Genomic DNA, 24252 nt, shown 5'->3' on the forward strand with positions numbered 1-24252 from the left:
AGCCAGGCATGGTGGCACGCGAATTTAATGGCACTTACTCCAGAGGCTGAGGCAGGGGAATCGCTTGAACCCAGGAGGAAGAGGCTGCAGTGAACCGAGATCCCGTCACTGCCCTCTAGCCTGGGTGACAGAGAAATACTCTGTCTCAAAATAAATAAGTAAATAAATAAAGTAATAAATCTCTTCCACAAATGTGCTGAGACAAGTAACTGAATATCCAGATGGAAAAGAATACTGTTGGATCCCTATCTCACACAATCAAAATTGCATTTTAAAACATAAAAAAAAAAAAAAGGAAAAAAAGAGACAGAGACGAGAAAGGGATCCCTGCGGGAGGGGGTGTTACTTTGTCGCCCAGGCTGGCCTGGACCCCCAGGCTCAGCGATCCTCCCGCCGCTGCTTCCCGAGTAGCTGGGACCTCAGGCTCCTGCCCCGGGCGCCCACATCCTTGCTGTGTTTATCCAGCAGTTGGTCATCTCACTCCTCCCTGGCCTGAGCACTCCGTCCCGCATCCCAGGCGGTGGCCCTAGGGAAGTCTCTGAAGCTGAGCACAGGGTGGACTTGCCCTCCTGAGTGAATGGAGAATGGAAAGGCAGAGGATTTCTATTCTGTTCTATGGGCCGTCAGCATGAAATCCTACCTTCCGCCCAGGCAGGGCTTTGCATGTCACATTCTAGTTTGCATCCCCGTTCCAGACAATTCCAGGGCTTTTGAATCATACTTCAACCTTAGTGGTCGGTCTCGACTCCAAAACCCCAAAACAGGCGCTGGAGCGAGGGTGAGGGACTCACAGGTCCCACCCTGGCCCCGCCCTCTGCGCATTCCAAAGGGCAAGGTCTCTCCGCCTCGCGCCCCGCCCCTACCTCGTCCAGGCCCCGCCCACATCCTCCCAGGTCCCGCCCAGGCCTGGCCTCTGTCCTGCGCGCAGATTGGCGAAAACCCGGAAGCGGATCGCGTGGAGTGACGGTCCCACGGCAGCGCGTGAGTTTGGCTCTGTGTTGTATTAAGTCTGCGCTTCCCAGGTCCCTGGCGCTTCTGTACCTGGGGCGTGGGGTCCCCACAAACCTGGAAATTCTCGGCCATCTTCCTTCACCTAGAGCAAATTGAGACGACCAGTGAGAGTCTGGGGGTCGCTTCCTTTTGTGTTTAAGGTCGCCCTGAGGCTGGTCCCCTCCTGGGTCTTTTTGCTATAGGGCAACGTATACACTTTCTATCGCACATTTTTCCTGCTCTAAACCTTTCTCTGACTCCTCTCACCCAGCGCTTTATAAAGTCCTCACCCAAGAGATGGATTCTCACCCTCTTTGGCCGGTGGAGCACAGAACCGCGGCCCCAGTCCCGGGAAGGCCGCGTCCTCTATCTGGTCCTGGGATCCTGCAACCCCACCCTTGTCTTAAGGCGCCCTCACCCCCACCACCTCCCTCTTCCTGCCAGGCCCTGCTGCTCCCTAGGTCTCTCCTCCGCTGTCACGGCTTCCCCTGAGCCCACATTGGGGAGGTGCCCGGGGCTTGTCCTGTTGAAGGGGCCCAGCCCTTCCACACCTGTGGGTATTTCTCGTCAGGCAGGAAGAGAGACTGAGAAAAGAAATAAGACACAAAGACAAAGTATAGAGAAAGGACAGTGGGCCCAGGGGACCGGCGCCAGTGCCAGCCTCTGAGTTCCCTCAGTATTTATTGATCATTATTTTTACTGTCTTAGTGAGGGGCGTGTAGCAGGGCAACAGGTGGGGAGAGGTCAGCAGGAAAACATGCCAGCAAAGGAATCTATATCATGAATAAGTTCAAAGAAAGGTACTGTGCCCGGATGTGCACATAGGCTAGATTTTTGTTTCTCTTTACCCAAACATCTCAGTGTAGCAAAGAGTAACAGAGCAAGCAGTATTGCTGCCAGCATATCTTGCCTCCAGCCACAGGGCAGTTTTCTCCTATCTCAGAATAGAACGAATGGAAATGGTCAGCTTTACACCTAGACATTCCATTCCCAGGGACCAGCAGGAGACAGAAGTCTTCCTCTTATCTCAACTGCAAAGAGGCCGCCCTCTTTGACTATTCCTCAGCACAGACTCTTTACGGGTGTCGGGCTGGGGGATGGTAAGTTCTTTCCTTTCCCACGAGGCCATATCTCAGGCTGTCTCAGTGAGGGGAAACCTTGGACAATACCCAGGCTTTCTTGGGCAGAGGTCCCTGCAGCTTTCTGCAGTGCATTGTATCCCTGGTTAATCGAGAATGGAGAATGGCAATGACTTTTACCAAGCATACTCCCTGCAAACATATTGTTAACAAGGCACATCCTGCACAGCCCTAAATCCATTAAACTTTGATTCATTACAGCACATGTTTCTGTGAGCACAGTGTTGGGGCAAAATTTACAGGTTAACAGCATCTCAAAGCAGAAACAATTTTTCTTAGTACAGATCAAAATGGGGTTTCTTATGTCTTCCTTTTCTGCATAGACTCAGTAACAGTCTGATTTCTCTTTCTTTTCCACATATCCTGTGACACGGGGTGTTCTTCCCTGCCCAGCTTCAACCCCTTGAAAATGCACTCCCCTGGTATGTAGGCATCTTACTCCAAACCATCATGTGATTCTGTGGGCCAAAGGGATCAGGAGACACAGGCAGTAGAAAACCTGAGAAAGAGAAAAGAATGAGAAAGGCCCATAACAGATGGCAAAGTAGAGGATGGGTGAGGGATTTGCCAAGAGACAGCAAAAGTGAAAAAAAAAAAAAAACAAACATAAGAAAGCAGGAAGAGAAAAGCAATTGGAGACATGCAGAGAAAAGCTAGATGTACAGAGAGATGAAGGACAGCAAGATAGGGAGAGGGGCAGCAAAGAGGGAGGCTCACCAGAGTGAGGGAGAGGAGGAGGGATTTGGAGCCAGGGCAGACAGAGCAGAGTGATGCTGGTGGCAAAGAGAACAGAGGGAGAACCACAGCAGGGAGGACACCTGGGGATCTAGGCTGCCAGAGAGTGGGGACAAGGGGTATAACAGGGAAGAGATAATTTAACAGGGAAAGCAGAGGAGGCACAGAGATGGTGTTGTGGGAAACTGAGGACTAGAGAGACTGATATGGGGGAGACAGGAGGATGTTTATTTAAGGTACGCACCAGCTCAGTGGATTTACATCTAAAAAGCTGAGCATTTCAACAAAGAGTGGGGTTTTTATAAGCAGGCTTACAGAAGCAAAATAAAAGCAGTTAATCATATAATGATAGGTCACGTAATCTATAGCATACCATAACTTGTAGGCTTGCATAGCTGGTGGTCTTGCAGCTGCATTGAAAGAAAAACAAGAATAGCTAAATACATTTGTTTGTTTGTTCTTTTTCTTTCTTTCTTTCTTTCACTCTTGTTCTAAAGGGGAGGAGGTGTCTGGAGCCCATTCCTTTGACTTCAACTTCTCAAACAGCGTTATGTTATAACTGTCCTTGAAGTGAGCTTGCTAGGCAGAGGAAAACTAGTTCTTTTCTTTTTAACCCTTGCCTTTCCTGTTAGTTTTCTTGGAGTGAATGAATGCATATTTATTTTTTTAATTTCTGCCTGTTTTCTCCCTTTGCTGCTTTTTATAAACAAGATTTTAATAGAAAGCACCACTATTACTTGATTCTTCATGAAAGAGCAGGTTTTCTTCTTTAGACACAGGCTGATATTTATACGGAGCTATTAGCTGAGTGCTAGTCTGCCTGGTCACAATTGCTTCTATAGTTGATTGAATGTTTCTTAACAAGGAGAGGTGAGGCAAGGCAGTATTAAACCAATTCTTAGTATTTCTAGAACTACTCCTACTAAGGTTTTGAATCTACTGAAGGAGGAAAACCAGCCTCAAAAGAGGGACTCAGGAGTCTACTTTATCTAAGTCTGGACTGGAACATGGGCTAATTTTTTCATTCTTACAGTTATTTCTAGAACAGCCTTCCTATTGTCACTGATTTCTAGGTAGCAATTAGTTAGATTAAACTTTCTACATACTCCTGCTTCCTGGGCTAGGAGGTGTCTAAAGCTAATCTATTTTGGTAGATGGCATTTCTCATTTTTGTGGCTTGCTGGGCCAGTAAGTCTAATGCATTTGCTGTTTCATTAGCGATGATTCCAAGTACTGCTTGCAACTTTATGATGCGGTTAAGCATGTAAATTGGTGTGCGGTACCCTTATGACTTATCTTGTGCCCAGGTAGCTGGCCTAGAGTACTGAATTAGTCTTTCAGGAGGCCAATCTGTGTCTTTCTAATCTTCTATTTTTATGTCTTTTCTTATGTCTATATCTCTTTTGTTTTTTTCTTTGATTTTATTGTAGACAGGATACCTTCAAGTTTCTCCCTTTTGCAGTAGGAGTAAGAAGAAACATGGTCTAATTGTTTCAAGTACACAAGCCCTTGTCCTTTTTCCTGGCAACTGTCAGTAGGCCTGTGGCACACAGTTCTAACAGAGACCAGAGGGTGCTTGCCAGGTATTTGGAGCTTCAAGCTGATACTAGGTGTGGTTTAGAGAAGAGAAAGAGGAGAATGGGTTTGGATGAGGTGATCTGGAGTCATCTTTGCCTTGCCACAAAGTTTTCTTTAGTGTTTTATTATAATATTGCTGTCTTAAACAAGTTAATTCTTCTACTCAGTCTGTAAAAGCTTTTCCTTAGTGAGCAACCCAGTATCTCCTGATAATGGAAGTTTTTAAGAGCTAGGGGCTTAAGGCTGGGTGTGGTGGCTCACACCTGTAATCCCAGCACTTTGGAGGCCGATGCGGGTGGATCACGAGGTCAGGAGATCAAGACCATCCTGGCTAACACGGTGAAACCCCGTCTCTACTAAAAATACAAAAAACAATTAGCCAGGCCTGGTGGCGGGCAACTGTAGTCCCAGCTACTTGGGAGGTTGAGGCAGGAGAATGGCATGAACTTGGGAGGCAGAACTTGCAGTGAGCCGAGATCGCACCACTGCACTCCAGCCTGGGTGACAGAGTGAGACTCTGTCTCAAAAAAAAAAAAAAAAAAAAAGCGCTAGGTGCATTGGTTCGGGAGAAGAGTCAGTTAGAGTGAAATTATCTTGTGACATTAACTCTTTTGCTTCTTAAGGCCGGTGGCCTCCTATGTTAGTCCTTCTACAAACATAACATGAGAAAATGCTTAAGCTGCTGGCAGTGTTTTCAGCTAGCTGAGCAAACAGCTTTTTAGCTAAAGCAGGAGGCTGTGGTAACTTCTGGTCTACATGCTTATGGAATGATTTAAAGACTCAGAATTGTTGCTGGTCTGGGTTCCTTTTTGATAACATATATGTAGGTTGCTGGGTAGGTGTGTGTGGAGACATGTATGGGGTAACCTGCGGTCCACATGGGTAAGTCTGGCTTTAGAATGGTGAAATTTATAGGATGACAGGTTTTTGTTTCACAATCTGGTTTTACTGGCATTTCAATAAGCATAATTGGCCTTTGTTGTGTGCTAGGGTGCCACAATATGCAATACTGACCATCTTTTTCTGGGTCCCAGGGGGACAAGCTGGCATGCATACATATTTGTAGTCATTTCTGTAGTATCTTTGTATAGGTAGGCTACCATGGACGGGTGAGTCTAGGTCTGCTGCTGGACAAGCATCAAAATACACAGAAATAGGCCATCGGTATAAGGGAGGGACCTTGGTTTGGTTTAAGAGAAGACTTTCTTTTGACCTTGCATATATTTTAAACTATTCACCAGGTGAAAACTTGGTGTTATACATAAGGTTGGTTATTTCCTGGGTCACAAATTGAGTAGATGGTCTGATTATAAGTACAAGTCTTTTTTTTTTTTTTTTTTTGAGATGCAGTTTCACTCTTGTTGCCCAGGCTGGAGTGCAATGGCATGACCATGGCTCACCACAACCTCCACCTCCTGGGTTCAAGTGATTCTCCTGCCCCATCCTCCTGAATAGCTGTGATTACAGGCATGCACCACCATGCCTCGTTAATTTTGTATTTTTATTCAAGACGGGGTTTCTCCATGTTGGTGAGGCTGGTCTCGAACTCCCGACCTCAGGTGATCCACCCACCTTGGCCTCCCAGAGTGCTGGAATTACAGGCATGAGTGACCACACCTGGCTTTATAAGTACAAGCTATTAAGCGAGTCCTTGTACACTCATAATAAGTATGATGCAATAGAGTCTTAGTTATCCTGTTCCCTGACCAGGTAGTATGTGTACAGTGGGGACGCGTTTCTATAGGTGCTTCTTCTAACATGGTGAAGGGAGGTAACAACAGCAAAACAACGTACAGCATATTCATATCCAGCAAGGACAGAAGAGGGCCTTGCCTGGGGGAGGAGTTTGAGCACAACGACAGAACAATAATAAAACAGTTAATATTACAAGGAAAACTACCTGCCTTAAGATTTCTAACCACATTTACTTGCTTGATGAGTCCTCAAGCTTTGGCCACGCGTAGACTAGTCAGCTTCTGGTGTGTGAATAGAGCAGGGCTTGTCGTCCCCTCCAGCTTCAGCTGTGCATAGACTGGTCAGCCTCCAGAGTGACCAGAGCAGGGCTGTCATCCTCAGCAGCAGATTGGTCTCATCTCAGGATCAGCTGAGTTGGATGATCTGGGTCTTGCTGGCTGGTCCACTTGCCCTGAGCTGCCAGTTTCAGCTGACTGTGGTGGATCTAAGGCACAATTCCTGCAAGTTGAACAGCAGTGGGAGTGGACAAGATTACAGTATAGGGCCCATCCTATATGGGTCCTAGAGAAGTTGGATTCTACTTTTTAACCTAAACAGAGTCTCCAGGTTTAAAGGGGTGTACTGGATCTGTCAGACTTATAGGAATTCTTTCTCATATTCAGTTATGGACTTCTTGCATGGCTATTATTAAAGCCTGCATTTGTTTTCTTAAAGTTAATTCCTCTAGTTCTTGGAGATCACTTTTAATTTGACTTATGATTGGAGAGGCTGACTGAGCAAACTCTCATAAAGTGAATACCTAGTTTGTTTGGTGGGGGTGCACCTGACTCAGAGGACAACCATAAGTAAGATCTGATCTTATCTCAGGTGAGTTTCTTGGCAGTATTTCTTCAGTAGCTGCTTAGTGTCCGGTTCACTTATTTTACTTTTCTTGAACTTTCTGGCCAATAGGCTGTGTGTAACTTCTATTTTATTTTTAGCAGTCTTTTTAAATCTTGCACTATTTCAGCTGCAAATGCAAGCCCACTGTCTGACTTTAGAGATAGAGGCAGTCCAAACGTGGGAAGAAGTCTTCAGTCACTTCTCATGCTTTTTCTGTCCTGGTGGGGAAAGCCTTAACCTATCTTGAAAAGATACAAATAAGCACTAGCATATACCGACATCCTCTGGCATGGAGCAGTTCGGTAAAGTTTATAACCAAGTTTTCACAAGGCATGGCTCCTGCTTCTTGAATTCTTGGGGGCCAAGTGGGCCCCATCACGGTTATTCTGAGCACAGGTTAAGCATTGTTTACAAACGGCTCAAATGACAGCAGAGAGCCACGGCACATAGAAATGGCACTTTTGTGGCCAGGCGCGGTGGCTCATGCCTGTAATCCTACCACTTTGGGAGGCCAAGGTGGGCAGATCACGAGGTCCGGAGTTCAAGACCAGTATGAGCAACATGGTGACAACCGGTCTCTACTGAAAAAACAAAAAAAGTAGCCAGTCGTGATGGCAGGCACCTGTAATACCAGCTACCAGGGAGGCTGAGGCAGAAGAAATGCTTGAATCCGGGAAGCAGAGGTTGCAGTGAGCCAAGATTGCACCACTGCACTCCAGCCTGGGTGACAGAGTGAGACTCCATCTCAAAAAAGAAAAGAAAAGAAATGACACTTTCATAACGTTGCTAATGCTGTTTTTCTTATATGAGTTTCTTGATGAGTATGCTTCACAAACTTAGGAGCTAACATCTTTGGAATGGCTAATATCCTATCAAAGAACTACTACCTTCTTTTAATATATTTTTTATCTTCTTGGGCAAACCAGGTTTTTTGATTTGGTGTATAACTTGGGTCCTCTTGGAGAGGAGGTTCTGGGAGGAGAGGCATAGCTAAGTCTTCCTCTTTAAAATGTGGCATAATCATTGCTGCCTGCTTTGCCTCTGTCTGCCTTTCTGTTTCCTATGGCTTCTGGCATCCTTGCCTTTTGGTGCCCTCTGCAGTGCATTATAGCTACTTTTTCTGGAGCCTGTACAGCCTCTAAGAGCTGTAGAATCTCTTCTTTGTACTTTATTTCTTTCCTCTAGCTGTTAAAATCCTCTCTCTTTATATATAGTTCCATATACATGCAATGTAGTAAAAGCATACCTAGAATTAGTGTAAATACTGACTTTCTTGTCTTTTGCTAGCAACAGTGCTCTTGTCAGGGCTATTAATTCTGCCTTTTGAGCTGATGTTCCAGTAGACAGAGGCTGAGCCTCTACTACTGAGTCTAATGTTACCACTGCATACCTGGCATGTCCAAACTCTTCTAGCACAAAACTACTTCCACCTGTGAAGTACTTGACATCTGGGTCTCTGAGGGCTCTCTCTGTAAGATCTTTCTCATTGGGGAATACCTCATCTGCTGTTTTGACACAGTTATGGAGAGGAGCTCCCTGTTCGACTGGGAGCAGAGTAGCTGGATTAGGGTGTTTACTGTTCTAAAATTGTGTAAGCGTTTTCACATAGAAACCCTTGGTACTGAGTCATCCTCAGGTTTGATTACTAATAGTGCCTTCTTTGATCCATCAAAGTTATGACTCTGTGGCACCCAGACAGTTAGTTGCTGTCCTAGAGTTAATTTGCTGGCTTCTTGTGTTAACAAGATGGTGGCGGCTGATGCCTTAAGGCAAAGAGGCCATCTTAACACCACGGAGTCTAGTTGTTTGGATAAATATGCCACTGGGTGACGCCATGATCCTATAAGTTGAATCAGAACCCCTATAGCCATTCTTTTTTGTTCATGAACGTATAGAAAGAAAGGCTTAGTTATGTCTGGTAGTCTTAAGGCTGGGGCCTGAGTTAAAGCTTCCTTGACCTGCTTGAAGTCTATTTCTTGATTAGGTTTTCAAAGGAAGGGCTCCTTTTCTCCTGCTTTTGTGGCTTCATATTAATGACTTAGCCATCAGTGAAAAATTTGGAATCCAGAATCTTGCTGCCTCTCAAAATTCCTATTTGATGTTGGGTGGTCGGGGTTGGAAGGGCACAAATGGCTTGCTTCCACTCATAGCCAAGCCAGTGTTCCTCGTGGCTCACTATGACATCTAGATATGTAACCTCTTCAAGGCAAATTTGAGCTTTCTTTTTTGATATTTTGTAACTTACTTTCTATAGGAAATGGAGGAGATCCTGGGTTCCCCAATAACAGTCCTCTTAGATTGGGGCCGGCAAAAGAAGCTCATCTGCATACTGCAACAAGGCGCAGTTGTTTTTTGGCGGGGTATAAGCCATGAGGTCTGAGGCCAATGTTTCTCTAAAGATTGTGGGAGAGAACCGGGCATCGTGGCTCATGCCTGTAATCCCAACACTTTGGGCAGCTGAGGCGGCCAGATCACGAGGTCAGGAGTCCAAGACCAGACCGGCCAAGATGGTGAAACCCCGTTTCTACTAAAAATACAAAAACTGACCATGTGCGGTGGCTGGCACCTGAAATCCTAGCTACTCTGGAGGCTAAGGCAGGAGAATTGCTTGAACCCAGGGGGCAGAGGTTGCAGTGAGCTGAGATCATGCCACTGCACTCCAGCCTGGGCAACAGAGCAAGACTCCATCTCAAAAAAAAAAAAAAGATTGTGGGAGAGTTTTTTTGTTTGTTTGAGATGGAGTCTCACTCTGTCGCCCATGCTGGAGTGCAGTGGTGTGATCTCGGCTCACTGCAAGTTCCACCTCCTCCTGCCTCCTGGGTTCACGCCATTCTCCTGCCTCGGCCTCCCAAGTAGCTGGGACTACAGGTGCCCACCACCACGCCCGGCTAATTTTTTTATTTTAAGTAGAGACGGGGTTTCACCTTGTTAACCAGGATGGTCTCGATCTCCTGACCTCGTGATCCACCCGCCTCGGCCTCCCAAAGTGCTGGGATTACAGGCGTAAGCCACCGCGCCCGGCTGTGGGAGAGTTTTTAAATCTTTGTGGGAGTCTAGTCCAGGTGAACTGTGATGCTTCATTGTCTTATGAAATGCAAAGATAGGCTGACTAACTGGTGCCAGACAGATATAAAAGAAAGCATCCTTTAGGTCTAAGACTGTAAACTAGGTAGCACTTGCTGGAGTCCTATCAAAATGTACGGGTTGGCTACCACTGGATGGATAGTTACCGTGGCCTGGTTTACAACGTGCAAATCTTGCACCGGCCTATATTCATTAGACCCTGGCCCTGGCAATGGCTTCTGAACTGGCAAAGGTGGAGTGTTCTAAGGCGACTGGCATTGGACTAAAATCTTATGTTTATAGAGCCTTTCTAAATGCTTGCAGATGCCCTGTATGGACTTTTGAGGAACTGGGTACTGACAAACCTGAACAGGAGTTGCTCCTGGTTTTGATTCTGCTTCTACTGGTGCATGATTTACAGCTAACCCAGGTGGGTTGTCCTCAGCCTGTACTCAGGAATTTCTTTAACTAACTGGAATAATAATTTTTCTTCTACTTGAGTGTGAGGTTGCATTGGTGCCTGAAAAAGGGGTTGGGCACAGTGGCTCACTCCTGTAATCCCACCATTTTTGGAGCCTGGGGCAAGGGGATTGCTTGAGTCCGGGTATATGAGACCAGCGTGGGCAACATAGTAAGGCTCCCGTCTCTGCCAAAATAAATAAATAAATAAAATTAACCGGATGTGATGGTGCACACCTGTACTCCCAGCTACTCTGGAGGCCGAGGCAGGAGGATCACTTGATCTCAGGAGGTCCAGGCTGCAGTGAGCCGAGATCATGCCACTGCACTCCAGCCTGGTCAACAGAGTGAGACCCTATCTCAAAAGAATAAAAGGGGTGGGGGACTTTGGGTTCAGATGACTGGGTGAGTTCATTGGATATGATTACTTGTGACACGTTGAGTTCTGTGTATATAATCTAATAACTTAAAATTTCTTTAAATTATACAGATGAGATTGAGAATTTAAAAATTCCTATCTATAAGACATGTACATTCTGTAAATCTTGGCATAGAGGTCAGCTTCCACTTGGAACCCCTATTCAGCCAGAGGGCAGTGACTTATTCATTTGTGACTCACTCTGTTCCCTTTTCACAGGGCGGGGTAGGAAGTGGGGCAATGAAGTGGGAAAAAAATCAATTTCTGTTATTACATAATACTTTTAATTAAATTAATTAATAATCAATATTTTGGGACAGGGCCTGGCTCTATTGCCCAGGATGGAGTGCAGCATGATCTCTTCTAACTGCAGAATCGACCTCCTGGGCTTAAGCGATCCTCCTACTTCAGCTTCCTGTGTAGCTGGGACCACAGGCATGAGCCACCAAGTCAGACAAGTATTGTATTTTTTTTGTAGAAATGGGTTTCACTATGTTTCCCAGGCTGGTCTCAAAATCCTGAGCTCAAAGGATCTTCCTGCCTTGGCCTCCTGAAGCACTGGGATTACAGGGATGAGCCACCACACCTAGCCTACATAGTACTTTTTAAAGGGGACATCAAAACGTGGTGGCTCCTGCCAGTAACCCCAGCACTTTGGGAGATGGAGGTGAGTGGGTCACCTAAGGTCAGAAGTTCAAGACCAGCCTGGCTAACATGGTGAAACCTGGTCTTTACTAAAAATACAAAAGTTAGGTAGGCGTGGTGGTGTGCGCCTATAGTCACAGTTACTGGGGAGGCCAAGGCACAAGAATCGCTTAAACCTGGAAGGTAGAGGTTGCAATGAGCCGAAATTGTGCCAGTGCACTGCAGCCTTGGTGGCAGAGCGAGTCTCCATCTCACAAAAACAAACAAGCAAACAAAAAATAAAATAAAAAACAAAAGGGACATCAAAAGTACATTTGTTCTTATGTGTAATAGATTTACTTTATTTTCTTTGTTTCCTCTTCATTGCTTTCTTTATTCTTTTTTTTTTTTTTTTCAGTTTGAGATAAATTGTAGGTTTTTTTTGTTCATTTTTTTTTTTTTGGCAGAATCTTATGCAGTCACCCAGGCTGGAGTGTAGTGGCATGATGTCGGTTCACTGCAACCTCTGCCTCCTGGGTTCAAGTGATTCTTTTGCCTCAACCTCCCGAGTATGTGGGACTACAGGCCCACGCCACCACACCAGGCTAATTTTTGTAATTTTAGCAGAGATGGGGTTTCAACATGTTGGCCAGGCTGGCCTTGAACTCCTGACCTCAGGTGATCCACTCGCTTCGGCCCCCCAAAGTGCTAGGATTACAGGTGTGAGCAACCATGCCCAGCTGAGATAAATCTTAGTTTTCAAAATTTCTTTTTTAATACATAATCATGGAGAGGAGGCTGCAACGCCGAATGGAGGAGGCAGGAACTGGAGTGTGAGCAGTAGCTGGGTGGGCACCATGGCTGGGATCACCACCATCGAGGCAGTGAAGCGCAAGATCCAGGTTCTGTAGCACCAGGCAGGTGATGCAGAGGAGCGAGCTGAGTGCCTCCATCGAGAAGCTGAGGGAGAAAGGCAGGCCCGGGAACAGGCTGAGGCTGAGGTGGCCTCCTTGAACGGTAGGATCCAGATGGTTGAAGAGGAGCTGGACTGTGCTCAGGAGCGCCTGGCCTCTGCCCTGCAAAAGCTGGAAGAAGCGGGAAAAGCTGCTGATGAGAGTGAGAGAGATATAAAAGTTATTGAAAACCGGGCCTTAAAAGATGAAGAAAAGATGGAACTCCAGGAAATCCAACTCAAAGAAGCTAAGCAAGTTGCAGATGAGGCAGATGGGAAGTATGAAGAGGTGGCTCGTAAGTTGGTGATCATTGAAGGAGACATGGAACACACAGAGGAACGAGCTGAGCTGGCAGACTCCCATTGCCGAGAGATGGATGAGCAGATCAGACTGATGGACCAGAATCTGAAGTGTTTGAGTGCAGCTGAAGAAAAGTACCCTCAAAAAGAAGACAAATGTGAGGAAGAGATGAGGATTTTTACTGATAATCTCAAGGAGGCAGAGACCCATGCTGAGTTGGCTGAGAAATCAGTAGCCAAGCTGGAAAAGACAATTGATGACTTGGAAGATCCACTGAAATGCACCAAAGAGGAACACCTCTGTACACAAAGAATGCTGGACCAGATTCTGCTTGACCTGAATGAGATGTAGAATGCCCCAGACCCACCCTGCTGCTGCTCCTCCCTCTGACCCTGACTCCACCTGAGGCCAGCCTGCCCGAAGCTGACCTTTATCTGAGGGCTGATCTTTAACTGGAAGGCTGCTTTCTCCTCTCGCCACCCCCTCCTCCCCTGCCTCTTTTTCACCAAACGGTCTCTGCCTCTTCCCGGAGATTCCAGCTGGGCTAGAGGCTGAGAACCTTTGGAAACAACATTTAAGGGAATGTAAGCCCAATGCATAATGTCTTTAAAAAGCATGTTGTGATGTAAAAAAAAAATACATAATTACTTCTGAAAGATGCCTTTGTCACATCCTGTAATCAGCTCACATCTTTTTTTTTCTGTACATTTCCCAGTTATTTTCCTGTTGACCCCAGAATTTGTTAGATTTTTTTAAAAAACAATTTCAAAATAGTTTCTGTTTGAAACTAGTTGCGTCTGGTTCAGATTGAGGTCTGCATGCTTTCTAGTCTTTATTATTTATTGAAAACCTTTAGTACCTAATACAGAAGTTTGCTTATTTCAGTGTGTACCTGGTAAAGATGTCAGTGACCTTTTACCTTAACATCAAAATGTAGTTTAACCAGTTAGTATATTTTTCAGTTTTCTTTCCTTATGTCATCTGTGAACATCTTGAGCTGTGAGCTATTAAGTGCATGTTTCCCTCAAGGCCCTCTGGTCCATTCTGGACTAACGTTGAAAGATGGGCTGGATTGGCGTGGAACTTTTGGGGTGGCCAGACCCAACACCAGGCCATGGGGGCTACGAAGTCTGGTGGAGTCAAAGGAATGAGAAAAGACAAGTTAAGAATGCATATGGTGGGTCTAGGGGGCCAACGCTAGTATGGAGGCTGCAAAAGACCCAAGCTCTGGAAGCCCACACTATTTACTGGTGATCAAACAAAGAAGCAGGTGGTGAGGATGTGGGGGTTGATAGGAAGTGGTACATCAAGCACATGATCTATAGGTGTGTCGGTTTAGCATTTATATGGAACGTGTTCTGCTACTTGAGATCATGGGGAACTTGAGATCATGTTCTTCTAGTTTAAGATACAATCATTTTATGAGCCTGGGAGTGCTAGAAGCAAGGAAGCAGCAAGTCTGGGCACATTCCAGAGGCCATGAGGGGTTTTATGCCCTGGGCTTAGATTATGGTGCAGCAGGGCAGCCTTCAACCCTTTGGCACAGAGCTTGGTGTTCCAAAGGCCACAAAGGGTTGTAGACCCTGGACCCTGGCATGTTCCAAGACTCTTTTTATATTATGTCAGACTAGCAAGCCCTGCCTCAGCTTTTCCCCAACATGGAATGCTATTCTAAAAGCACCCATGTGTTCTTTTTTTTTTTTTTTTTTTTTGAGATGGAGTTTCACTCTTGTTGCTGGGCTAGAGTGCAATGGTGTGATCTAGGCTCACTACAACCTCCACCTCCTGGGTTCAAGTGATTCTCCTGCCTCAGCCTCCCAAGTAGCTGGGACTACAGGCACCCAGCCACCACGCCCAGCTGAATTTTTGGATTTTTAGTAGAGATGGGGTTTCATCATGTTGGCCAGGCTCATCTCAAACTCCTGACCTCAGGTGATCTACCCACCTCAAACTCCCAAAGTGCTAAGATTACAGGCATGAACCATTGCACCTGGCCACCCATGTATTCTTGATTGAAAATTTTTTCTTATGTCTTAGTTCTACAGCTGACCCTCTTTCACTGTTTTCAAGGTCAATAGCTGTGTGTTCACACTTCTGTGTTTTATAAATGTTACTGTGATTTTCTTGTAAGGAAAAATTAAATGTTGGGAATCAATGGCATCAGAACCTTGCAAATGAAGTTTCTTTAGCCCAGGCATGTGAAAGATGCTTCTCTAATTTTCAAGGATAGGGGTGATAAAGACCAACCCTTCCCATTAGCACTTCCAGGCCCCAGTAAGAATTCAGGCACACATTTTCACTCATCTCAGACATTCTCAGGGTAACTTGGTGAAAATGTCTCTTTCTCTGAGCCCCAGTGAGCCTCCCTGCAACTAGGAGATGAGGGGCTAGACAAGAAAAGCTCATCCTGAGTGGCCCTGGTCCCTGAAATGATTGGCAAAATAGAGTGTGTGTCTGGGTGTGACTTTTCTTGTGGGAGAGAGGAGTGCCCAGTTGTAATTAGAATTTTAAATGGGATGCAGTACCCCAAAAATAAAAAAGAATGAAAAAATGCAAAAGAATAGAAGAAACAGAGTTGTAGACTCAGACACAGAGACCATCTTCGAGGCCTTTCTCTGTATGATGATATCACAGTGAAATCTAAAGCAGGTCATGCCAGTCCCTGGCAGGGAACCCTCCACCGGCTTCCCGTGTTCCCCAGGACAAAAGCCCAACTCCTCACTGTGGCCCCACAGCCCTGTGTCCAGGGCCCCTGCCAGTGTCCAGCCTCCTCCTGGGAGCTTGCCCTCATCTCCTGACTCCTTCTGCACCAGTCACATTTGCTTTTCTCTTTTCCTAATCAGCAGAATGCTTCCTGTCTCAGGTTGTTGTCCCTGCTCTTACTCTATGTCCCTAAATGATCACAGCACTGTCCCTTTCTCCTCCTTCAGTTCCAGGCTCAGAGCTGTCTCCTATGCCCTCCCACCCCCATCTGAAGTTCCCTCTGCCCATCAGTCTCTATCACGTTACTCAGGTTTTATTATCTCTGCATCAATCACATCAGAAATGCTTTTTTTTTTTTTTTTTTTTTTTTTTTTTTGAGAGAATCTCACTCTATTGCCCAGGCTGTGAGTGCAGTCTTGTGATCTTGGTTCACTGCAACCTCTGTTTCCTGGGTTCAAGTGATTCTTGTGCCTCAGCCTTCCAAGTAGCTGAGATTACAGGTGTGTGCCACCACACTAAGCTAATTATTTTATTTTTATTTTTATTTTATTTCTGAGTCTTACATTGTCACCCAGGCTGAAGTGCAGTGGCATGATCTTGGCTCACTGCAACTGCCGCCTCCTGGGTTCAAGCGATTCTCCTGCCTTAGCCTCCTGAGTAGCTGGGATTACAGACACCCACCAAGCCCAGTTGCTTTTTGTATTTTTAGTAGACATGGGGTTTCACCATGTCTCTGACTTCTGACCTCAAGCAATCCACCCCCCTTGGCCTTCCAGAGCGCTAGTATTACAGGCATGAGCCACCGTGCGTGGCTCAATTTTTGTATTTTTAGTAGAGACCGGGTTTCACTGTGTTGGCCAGGCTGGTCTCGAACTCCTAAGCTCAAGCAATCCTCACACCTCAGCCTCCTAAGTAACTGGGACCACAGACACACAGACGTGCACAACCATGCCTGGCTAAGTTTTTGTATTTTTGGTAGAGATGGGGTTTCACCATGTTGCTCAGGCTCGTCTCAAACCTGAGCTCAAGAGATCTATGCACCTCGGCCTCCCAGAGTGCTGGGATGACAGGCATGAGCTACCGCACCCAGCCTTTTTGTGAGGTTTGGTCAGGTCTGGGTCTGTGCCCTAAAGGGGAGCTCATCCCACCCCAGCTCCCCACTGCTACAGCATGTGTGTGGGCTTCTCCAGGAGGGGAGTGGGAGTTTTCCTGTAGGAGTTTATTGTCCCTGGTGCAGTGGGCAGCATAGGGGACCATATTTCCTCAGGATGAGGTCTCCTTTGTATGTGTGGTTATGTTCCAGGGAGGAGGTGTGTTGATTCTGAGCAATAAACAACATATTTCTAACATTCAGGATTGACTTATAAACACCTTGGTATGTGAGGAAGAAACCCAGAAGAGGAAGAGGAAAGCAAAGGAGTCAGGGATGGCTCTTTCTCAGGTGAGATGATATTTTTGGTGGATTGTTCTGTCTCCTTCCTTTCAGAAACGCTGGGCCTTGGAGTTGGGAGTCTTCTCTGAGTCTGAAGCATCCTGCCTGACAGGTTTACTCACATTCACCCATGCCTTCCCTCAGTCCCTCTCATCTCGCTTAGATTCCATCTCCCATGATCCAGTGACATGAACTTGGGAAGAGGCTGCACTAGGCATGGTCTTGGGAAGGGGTCACACCCAGACATGGATGGAGACGGGGTGAGGGTTCCATGGTGTCAGTGCTGTTGGGCAGCAGGGATTGTTCAGGGGCCACATCTGGATGCACTGTCAGCTCTCTGTGGACCAGGATTAGAGCAGCTGCCAATGGAAGTCATGTATTCATGTGCACGAAGTACGTGGTAAATTCTAGAAAAGGCGACCAATATGGAGAAATTTTCTGCCTGATTTTATACTGCATTTTTAGTTTTTTGAGTGAGTTACTGTGTTTCTGACTCCAAAAATCTTACTAATTAGAATGGAAAGTTCATACACAGACATGAATGATACAAGATGTTTTATTCTATCATTATTTTAAGAATAGGAAATCAACCTAAATAATAGCAGGAGATTCATTAAACCATTCTTAGCACATTAAGCTCATGGAGACTGTGGTGTTACTGTGGAGAGGCTTGTGAAACAGGTGTTTTCATTAAACATGGTTATAATTTTTATTATTATTAAATTATGATAATATTATTGTATTTTAAATATACAAAGTCTTGCTCTGTCGCCTAGGCTGAAGTGCAGTGGCATGATCTTGGCTCACTGCAACCTCCACCTTCCAGGTTCAAGTGATTCTCCTGCCTCAGCCTCCCAAGTAGCTGGGATTATAGGCACGCATCACCATGCCCAGCTAATTTTGTTGTATTTTTATTAGTGATGGGGTATCACTATGTTGGCCAGGCTGGTCTCGAACTGCTGATCTCAGGTGATCTGCTCACCTCAGCCTCCCAGAGTGCTGGGATTACAGGTGCAAGGCACTGTGCCCAGCCCCACCAATTATTATTAAATATATATTTTTATATTTAACCATCACATGATATATATATTTGTTTTGTGGTAAAACTCCAAGCAAAGCTGCAGCTTAGACTTTTTGCCATAAAGCATCTCCTTTCCCTGTCACGTCCTCCACCCTCCTTCCAGCCTCACTGGGGTGCCGTTACTGTCAGTTCTGTGTCAGGTGTCAGAGCAAGTCTCATACACGTGTATTTCTGCATCACTATGAGACTTAAAAAAAATTCTGCTGTAAATTAAAAAAAAATACTTTTTTACAAAAATTAGGCAGGCGTGGTGGCACGTGCCTGTAATCCTAGCTACTCAGGAGGCTGAGGCAGGAGAATTGCTTGAACCTGGGAGGTGGAGGTTGCAGTGAGCTGAGATTGTGCAACACTCCAGCCTGGGCACAGAGCAAGACTCCATCTCAAAAAAAAAAAAAAAAAAAAAAGATAGAAAAAAAAGTTTTTATGTTTTTACTTTAGGTTTGGGGCTGCATGTGCAGGTTTGTTACATAGGTGAACTAGGGTCATCGGGGTTTCTTGTACAGATTATTTCATCACTCTGCAGTTAAGCCCCATACCCAATAGTTATTTTTTATTTATTTATTTTTTTGAGACTGAGTTTTGCTCTTATTGCCCACACTGGAGTATAATGGCATGATCTCGGCTCACTGTAACCTCTACCTCCCAGGTTCCAGCGATTCTCCTGCCTCAGCCTCCTGAGTAGCTGAAATTCCAGGGGCCTGCTACCATGCCTTGCTAATTTTTATATTTTTAGTAGAGACAGGGCTTTACCATGTTGGCCAGGCTGACCTAGAACTCCTGACCTCAGGTGATCCACCCGCGTCGGCCTCCCAAAGTGCTGGGATTACAGGTGTGAGCCACTGCGTCCGACCCTAACTAGTTATTTTTTCTGCTCCTCTCCTTCCCACTCTCCATCCTCAAGTAGACCCCAGTGTCTGTTGTTTTCTTCTTTATGTTCCAGTAAATATTTTACATGATATTTGATCCTGCTAGTTGTGAAAATTTACATGTTGTCATGTTAGTAAACATGGCTACCTTGCTCTTTGACATCTGCATTGGAAATTGGCTGAATGAAAACTTGTGGGTCCTTTGTGATTTTTCCCTGTATAAAGAGTGCCATAGTGGCTGCCTCTGAGCCCTCCTGCATTACTACACATATCTGAAGATTCCTCCAGGTCAGGCAGTTGAAAGGGTGATTGCTTCCTCTAGGATGAGGCATTTCCTGTTTTCTTAGATCTGACAAGATTCCCCCCTGCCCCCAACTGCCAAAGTATCTTTTTCCAGCAAGATGAGATTCCTCTTCAGTTAAACAAAACTTGCTACTTTTTATATTTGTAAAAACTTCATATACACACTCACATATACAATATACACACACACATATACATATACATATATATACACACACACAAATGTATATATTTTGAACAACTTTTACAGTTTGAAAATCTGGGGAAAATGACAACCCTTTGTATTAACATCTAGTTTTTTGTGAGTCTGTGTAGGTTTCATTATTTTGTTGACATATATATATATATTTATATATACACATACACACGCAATGGATTTTCATACTTTGAGTAATCTAGTTTTCATGTATTTTATTTTGAGACTAGGTCTCACTGTGTTGCCCAGGCTGGAGCTCAGTGGCGCGATCTTAGCTCACTGCAACTTCTACCCTTAGATTCAAACCATCCTCCTACCTCAGGCTCCCAAGTAGTTGGAACCACAGGTGCCATGCCAGGGTAATTTTTACGTGGTTTTTGGTTTTTTGTTTGTTTGTTTTGAGATGGAGTCTCTGTTGCCCAGGCTGGAGTGCAGTGGTGCAATTGTGGATGATTACAACCTCTGCCTCCCAGGATCAAGCAATTCTGCTGCATCAGCCTCCCAGGTCACTGGGATAACAGGCCTGTGCCACCATGCCCAGCGGATTTTAGTTTCTGATCTTTCACTGTGGATGTTGTCATCTCTGAAGACATCACTCATACTCTGTCTCATCTAGATACTGAATATCACTTGGTCTGTCAATAAAAGTTTCTGGGCCAGGCACAGTGGATCACGCCTGTAATTCCAGCACTTTGAGAGCCTGAGGCAGGCAGATCACAAGGTCAGGAGTTTGAGGCCAATATTGTGAAACCCCATTTCTACTAAAAATACAAAAATTAACTGGTCATGGTGGTGCGCGCCTGTAATATCAGCTACTCAGGAGGCTAAGGCAGGAGAATCGCTTGATCCTGGGAGGTGGAGGTTGCAGTGAGTGGAGACTGCACCATTGCACTCCAGCCTGGGCAGCAGAGTGAGATCCCACCTTAAAAAAAAAAAAAAGAAAAAAAGAAAAGTATAATAAAACACAACTGGGAAGACAAAATGTGGTGAAAAATCCCTTACTCAGATTTGTCAGAACATTCACTGCAATTAAATCCATGCTTTCCCCTCTCTCCTCTTCTCATTTTCTGTAAAGATAAGAACTCCTCCCATAACCATTTCCTTAAAATGTGTTTTCATTTCAGGGTCTATTGACATTCAGGGATGTGGCCATAGAATTCTCTCAGGAGGAGTGGAAATGCCTGGACCCTGCTCAGAGGACTCTATACAGGGACGTGATGTTGGAGAATTATAGGAACCTGGTCTCCCTGGGTGAGGATAACTTCCCTCCAGAAGTGGGGATGTGCCCTTGTGTATCTTTGTATTTTCTCTTTTTTTAGATACAGTATCTTGCTCTGTCACCCAGGGTGGAGTGCAATGGTGGGATCATGGCTCCCTGCAGTCTTGAATTCCTGGGCTCAAGTGATTGTCCCACCTCAGCCTCCCCTGGTAGCTGGTACAGGTGCATGCCACCATGTCAGGCTACTTTTTTTGGTTTTTTTTTTTTGTACAGACAGATTCTTGCTGTGTTGTTGAAGTTGGTCTTGATCTCCTGGGCTCAAGAGATCCTCCTCAGCCTCCCGAGTAGCTGGGATTACAGGCGGCAACCCCCATAACTAATTATTGGCTTTTATTTTTAAAATTTTTGCATATGTGTGTCCTTAAGGCCAATATGAGTCTTCTGTAGAAAACATGTAGTTGGTTCCTGTTGATTCCAGCTAGTCTTTGCCTTCTGAGTGCAGAGTTAAATATTTACAGTTGAAGTATTACTGATGGAGAAGACCTTACCGTTGTATTTCTGTTACATATTATCTGTATTTCTTGTAGATTTTTTTTTTGTTGTTATTCATTTCTCATTTCCTACTTTTTGTGTTTAATTGCTTTTTTGTGTAGACATGCTTTGACTCCCTTCTTATTGACTTTTTTTTTGTTTATGATGGAGTCTCACTCTGTTGCCCAGGCTACAGGGCAGTGGTGCGATCTTGGGTCACTGCAACTGGCTCTGCCTCTCCAGCTCAACTGATCCTTGTGTGCCAGTGGCTCACGCCTGTAATCCCGGCACTTACGGAGGCTGAGGCAGGCAAATCCCCTGAGGTCAGGAGTTCAAAACCAGCCTGGCTAACATGGTGAAACTCTGTCTCTACTAAAAATACAAAAATTAGCCGGACATGTTGGTGGGCACCTGTAATCGCTGCTACTCAAGAGGCTAATGCAGGAGAGTCACTTGAACCTGGGAGGCGAAGGTTGCAGTGAGCTGAGATTGTGCCACTGCACTCCAGCCTGGGCAACACAACAAGACTTTGTCTCAAAAAAAAAAAAAAAAAATTCCATAACCTGCAAAAACTACTCTTTCTCCAGTAGAACTCTTTATTTATGTCAGAATTCTGTGTATGTTGCATTTTCATCAACATACATGTATATTGTGTTTTCATGCTTTTTTCTTCTAAATAGGAAAAAAAGTTGAATTATGAAGAAAAGGTACACTTATAACAGTTTCTGCATCTTTTATTTGCCTATTTATTTATTTATTTGTCGATGAGATGAAGTTTCATTCTTGTCACCCATGCTGGAGTGGAATGGCACAATCTCAGGTCACTCCAACCTCTAACTCCCGGGTTCGAGCAATTCTCCTGCCTCAGTTTCCTGAGTAGCTGGGATTACAGGCATGTGTCACCATGCCTGGCTAATTTTGTATTTTAATAGACACAGGGTTTCTCCTTTTTCATCTGGCTGATCTCAAACTCCCGCCCTCAGGTGATCCGCCAACCTCAGCCTCCGAAACTGCTGCAATTACAGGTGTGAATCACCGTGCCCTGCCTATCTGTCTTTTAATTTATCTTTACTGGAGAACTTTATATATATTTGTGGGTTGGAGTGACTCTTTAGACTTCTTTCATTTCTTTCTTTCTTTTTCTTTTTTTTTTTTTTGAGATGGAGTCTTGGTCTGTTGTCCAGGCTGGAGTGCAGTGGCACGATCTTGGCTAACTGCAACCTCTGCTTACCAGGTTCAAGTGATTTTCCTGCCTCAGTCACCCAAGTAGATGGGACTACAGGCACTTGTCACCACACCTGACTAATTTTTTGTATTTTTTTTTTTTTTTTTTGTAGAGGTGGAGACAGGGTTTCATGGTGTTAGCCAGGATGGTCTCAATCTCCTGACCTCCTGATCCTCCTGCCTCACCCTCCCAAAGTGCTAGGATTACAGATGTAAACTACCATGCCCAGCTGGCCTCAAAGTTTTTAAAACATGTTATTGCTATTAGATGGCTTCAAGTATTGAAAGATTTATAGTACAGGCTCTAAACTTCCTTTGTTTAATAAGATTTGTCAGCCTTCAGTGATGTTGATCTGATGGGATGCTCCCTTTCATGTCTCAGTCATTTCACTGTCCTGTCAGAAATACCTTAGACTGGCCAGCCGAGGTGGATCATGCCTCTAATCCCAGCAGTTTGGGATGCCGAGGTGGGCGAATCACTTGAAGTCAGGAGTTTGAGACCAGTCTGGCCAACATGGTGAAACCTCAAATCTACTAAATACAAAAAAAATTGGCCAGGTATAGTGGCTCACGCCTGTAATCCCAGCACTTTGGGAGGCCAAGATGGGCAGATCACCTGAGTTCAGGAGTTTGAAACCAGCCTGGCCAACATGGTGAAACCCCGTCTCTACTAAAAATACAAAAATTAGCTGGGCATGGTGGCACACCGCTGTTATCCCAAGTACTCGAGAGGCTGAGGCAGGACAATCTCTTGAACCTGGGAGGTGGAGGTTGTAGTGAGCCAAGATTGCCCCACTACACTCCAGTACAGGCGACAAAGTAAGACTCTGGGCTGAGGCGGGAGAATCTCTTGCGGCAGGAGAATCATGCCACTACACACCAGTCTGGGTGATAGAGCATGACTCGATCTCAAAAACAAACAAAAAAAGAAATAAACTGGGAGCCTTCAGACACAGAAAATTATTTCTCATGAATTTGGAAAGTGGGAAATCCAAGAGCAAGGTGCCAGCCAAATTGGTTCCTGCCGAGAGCATTCTTCATGGTTTAGCCCAGCCACCTTCCTGCCATGTCCTGACATGGGGGAAAGAGGAACAGGAAACTAGCTCTTTAATATCTCTTTTTATGAAAGCACAAGTCCTATTCATAAGTAGTCAACACCCATGACCAAATTCTCTCAAAGGCCCCATCTGCAGAACATCCTATTGGAGAATAAGAACTCTGAACATGGCTTTTGGCCAATAAGAACATTCAGACCAGGGAGTCTGCATCATATTTATTGTTTTTATTGTGCAACTTGTTATATACAACGTTTTCTCTGATCTCAGTTTATAAATTTTCCCAGTGAACATTCTATGTTTTGTATTTTATGCATAGTGAGCTAGATAACTAAAGGCAATGCATATATATAGAATTGCTGTATTGCCTGGCTGTTTCATAAATGTAGTTGTGACATCATAATTGTACCCTCTGACACTGTTAGTCAATTCTTTTTTTTTTTTTTTTTTTTTTGAGATGAAGTCTCACCCTTTCACTCAGGCTGGAGGGCAATGGTGCGATCTTGGCTCACTACAACCTTTGCCTACCAGGTTCCAATGATTCTCCTGCCTCAGCCTCCCAAGTAGCTGAGATTACAGGTGCACACCACCACGCCCAGCTAATTTTTTTGGATTTTTAGTAGAGTTAAGGATTCACCATGTTGGCCAGGCTACTCTCGAAATCCTGACCTCATGATCTGCCTGCCTCGGCCTGCCAAAGTGCTGGGATTACAGGTGTGAGCCACCACACCCGGCCGTTAGTCAATTCTTATTCCTTATAATGCTGTGTATATTTTTGACCTCATAAATCAGCAGGTAGTGATCTT

General features: G+C 45.1%; 1 protein-coding gene and 1 pseudogene across 6 annotated transcripts in view; both read left to right on the forward strand.

Moving 5' to 3' along the window:
- The first annotated feature begins 889 nt into the window (after positions 1-889).
- Positions 890-24252, forward strand: part of ZNF813 (zinc finger protein 813) — a 28633-nt gene continuing 5270 nt past the window's right edge. Inside the window, exons 1-4 of one of the 6 annotated variants that reach the window (XM_063719088.1) lie at positions 890-981; positions 10407-10512; positions 16894-16980; positions 20542-20668. In XM_063719088.1, coding sequence (XP_063575158.1) covers positions 16966-16980; positions 20542-20668 — 142 coding nt within the window. In that variant the 5' untranslated portion in view covers positions 890-981; positions 10407-10512; positions 16894-16965. 6 annotated transcript variants of the gene reach the window in all.
- Positions 11991-14488, forward strand: LOC129052035 (tropomyosin alpha-3 chain-like; annotated as a pseudogene).

Source organism: Pongo abelii, chromosome 20 (genome assembly GCF_028885655.2).
Source record: "Pongo abelii isolate AG06213 chromosome 20, NHGRI_mPonAbe1-v2.0_pri, whole genome shotgun sequence".
Taxonomy (NCBI): Eukaryota; Metazoa; Chordata; class Mammalia; order Primates; family Hominidae; genus Pongo; species Pongo abelii.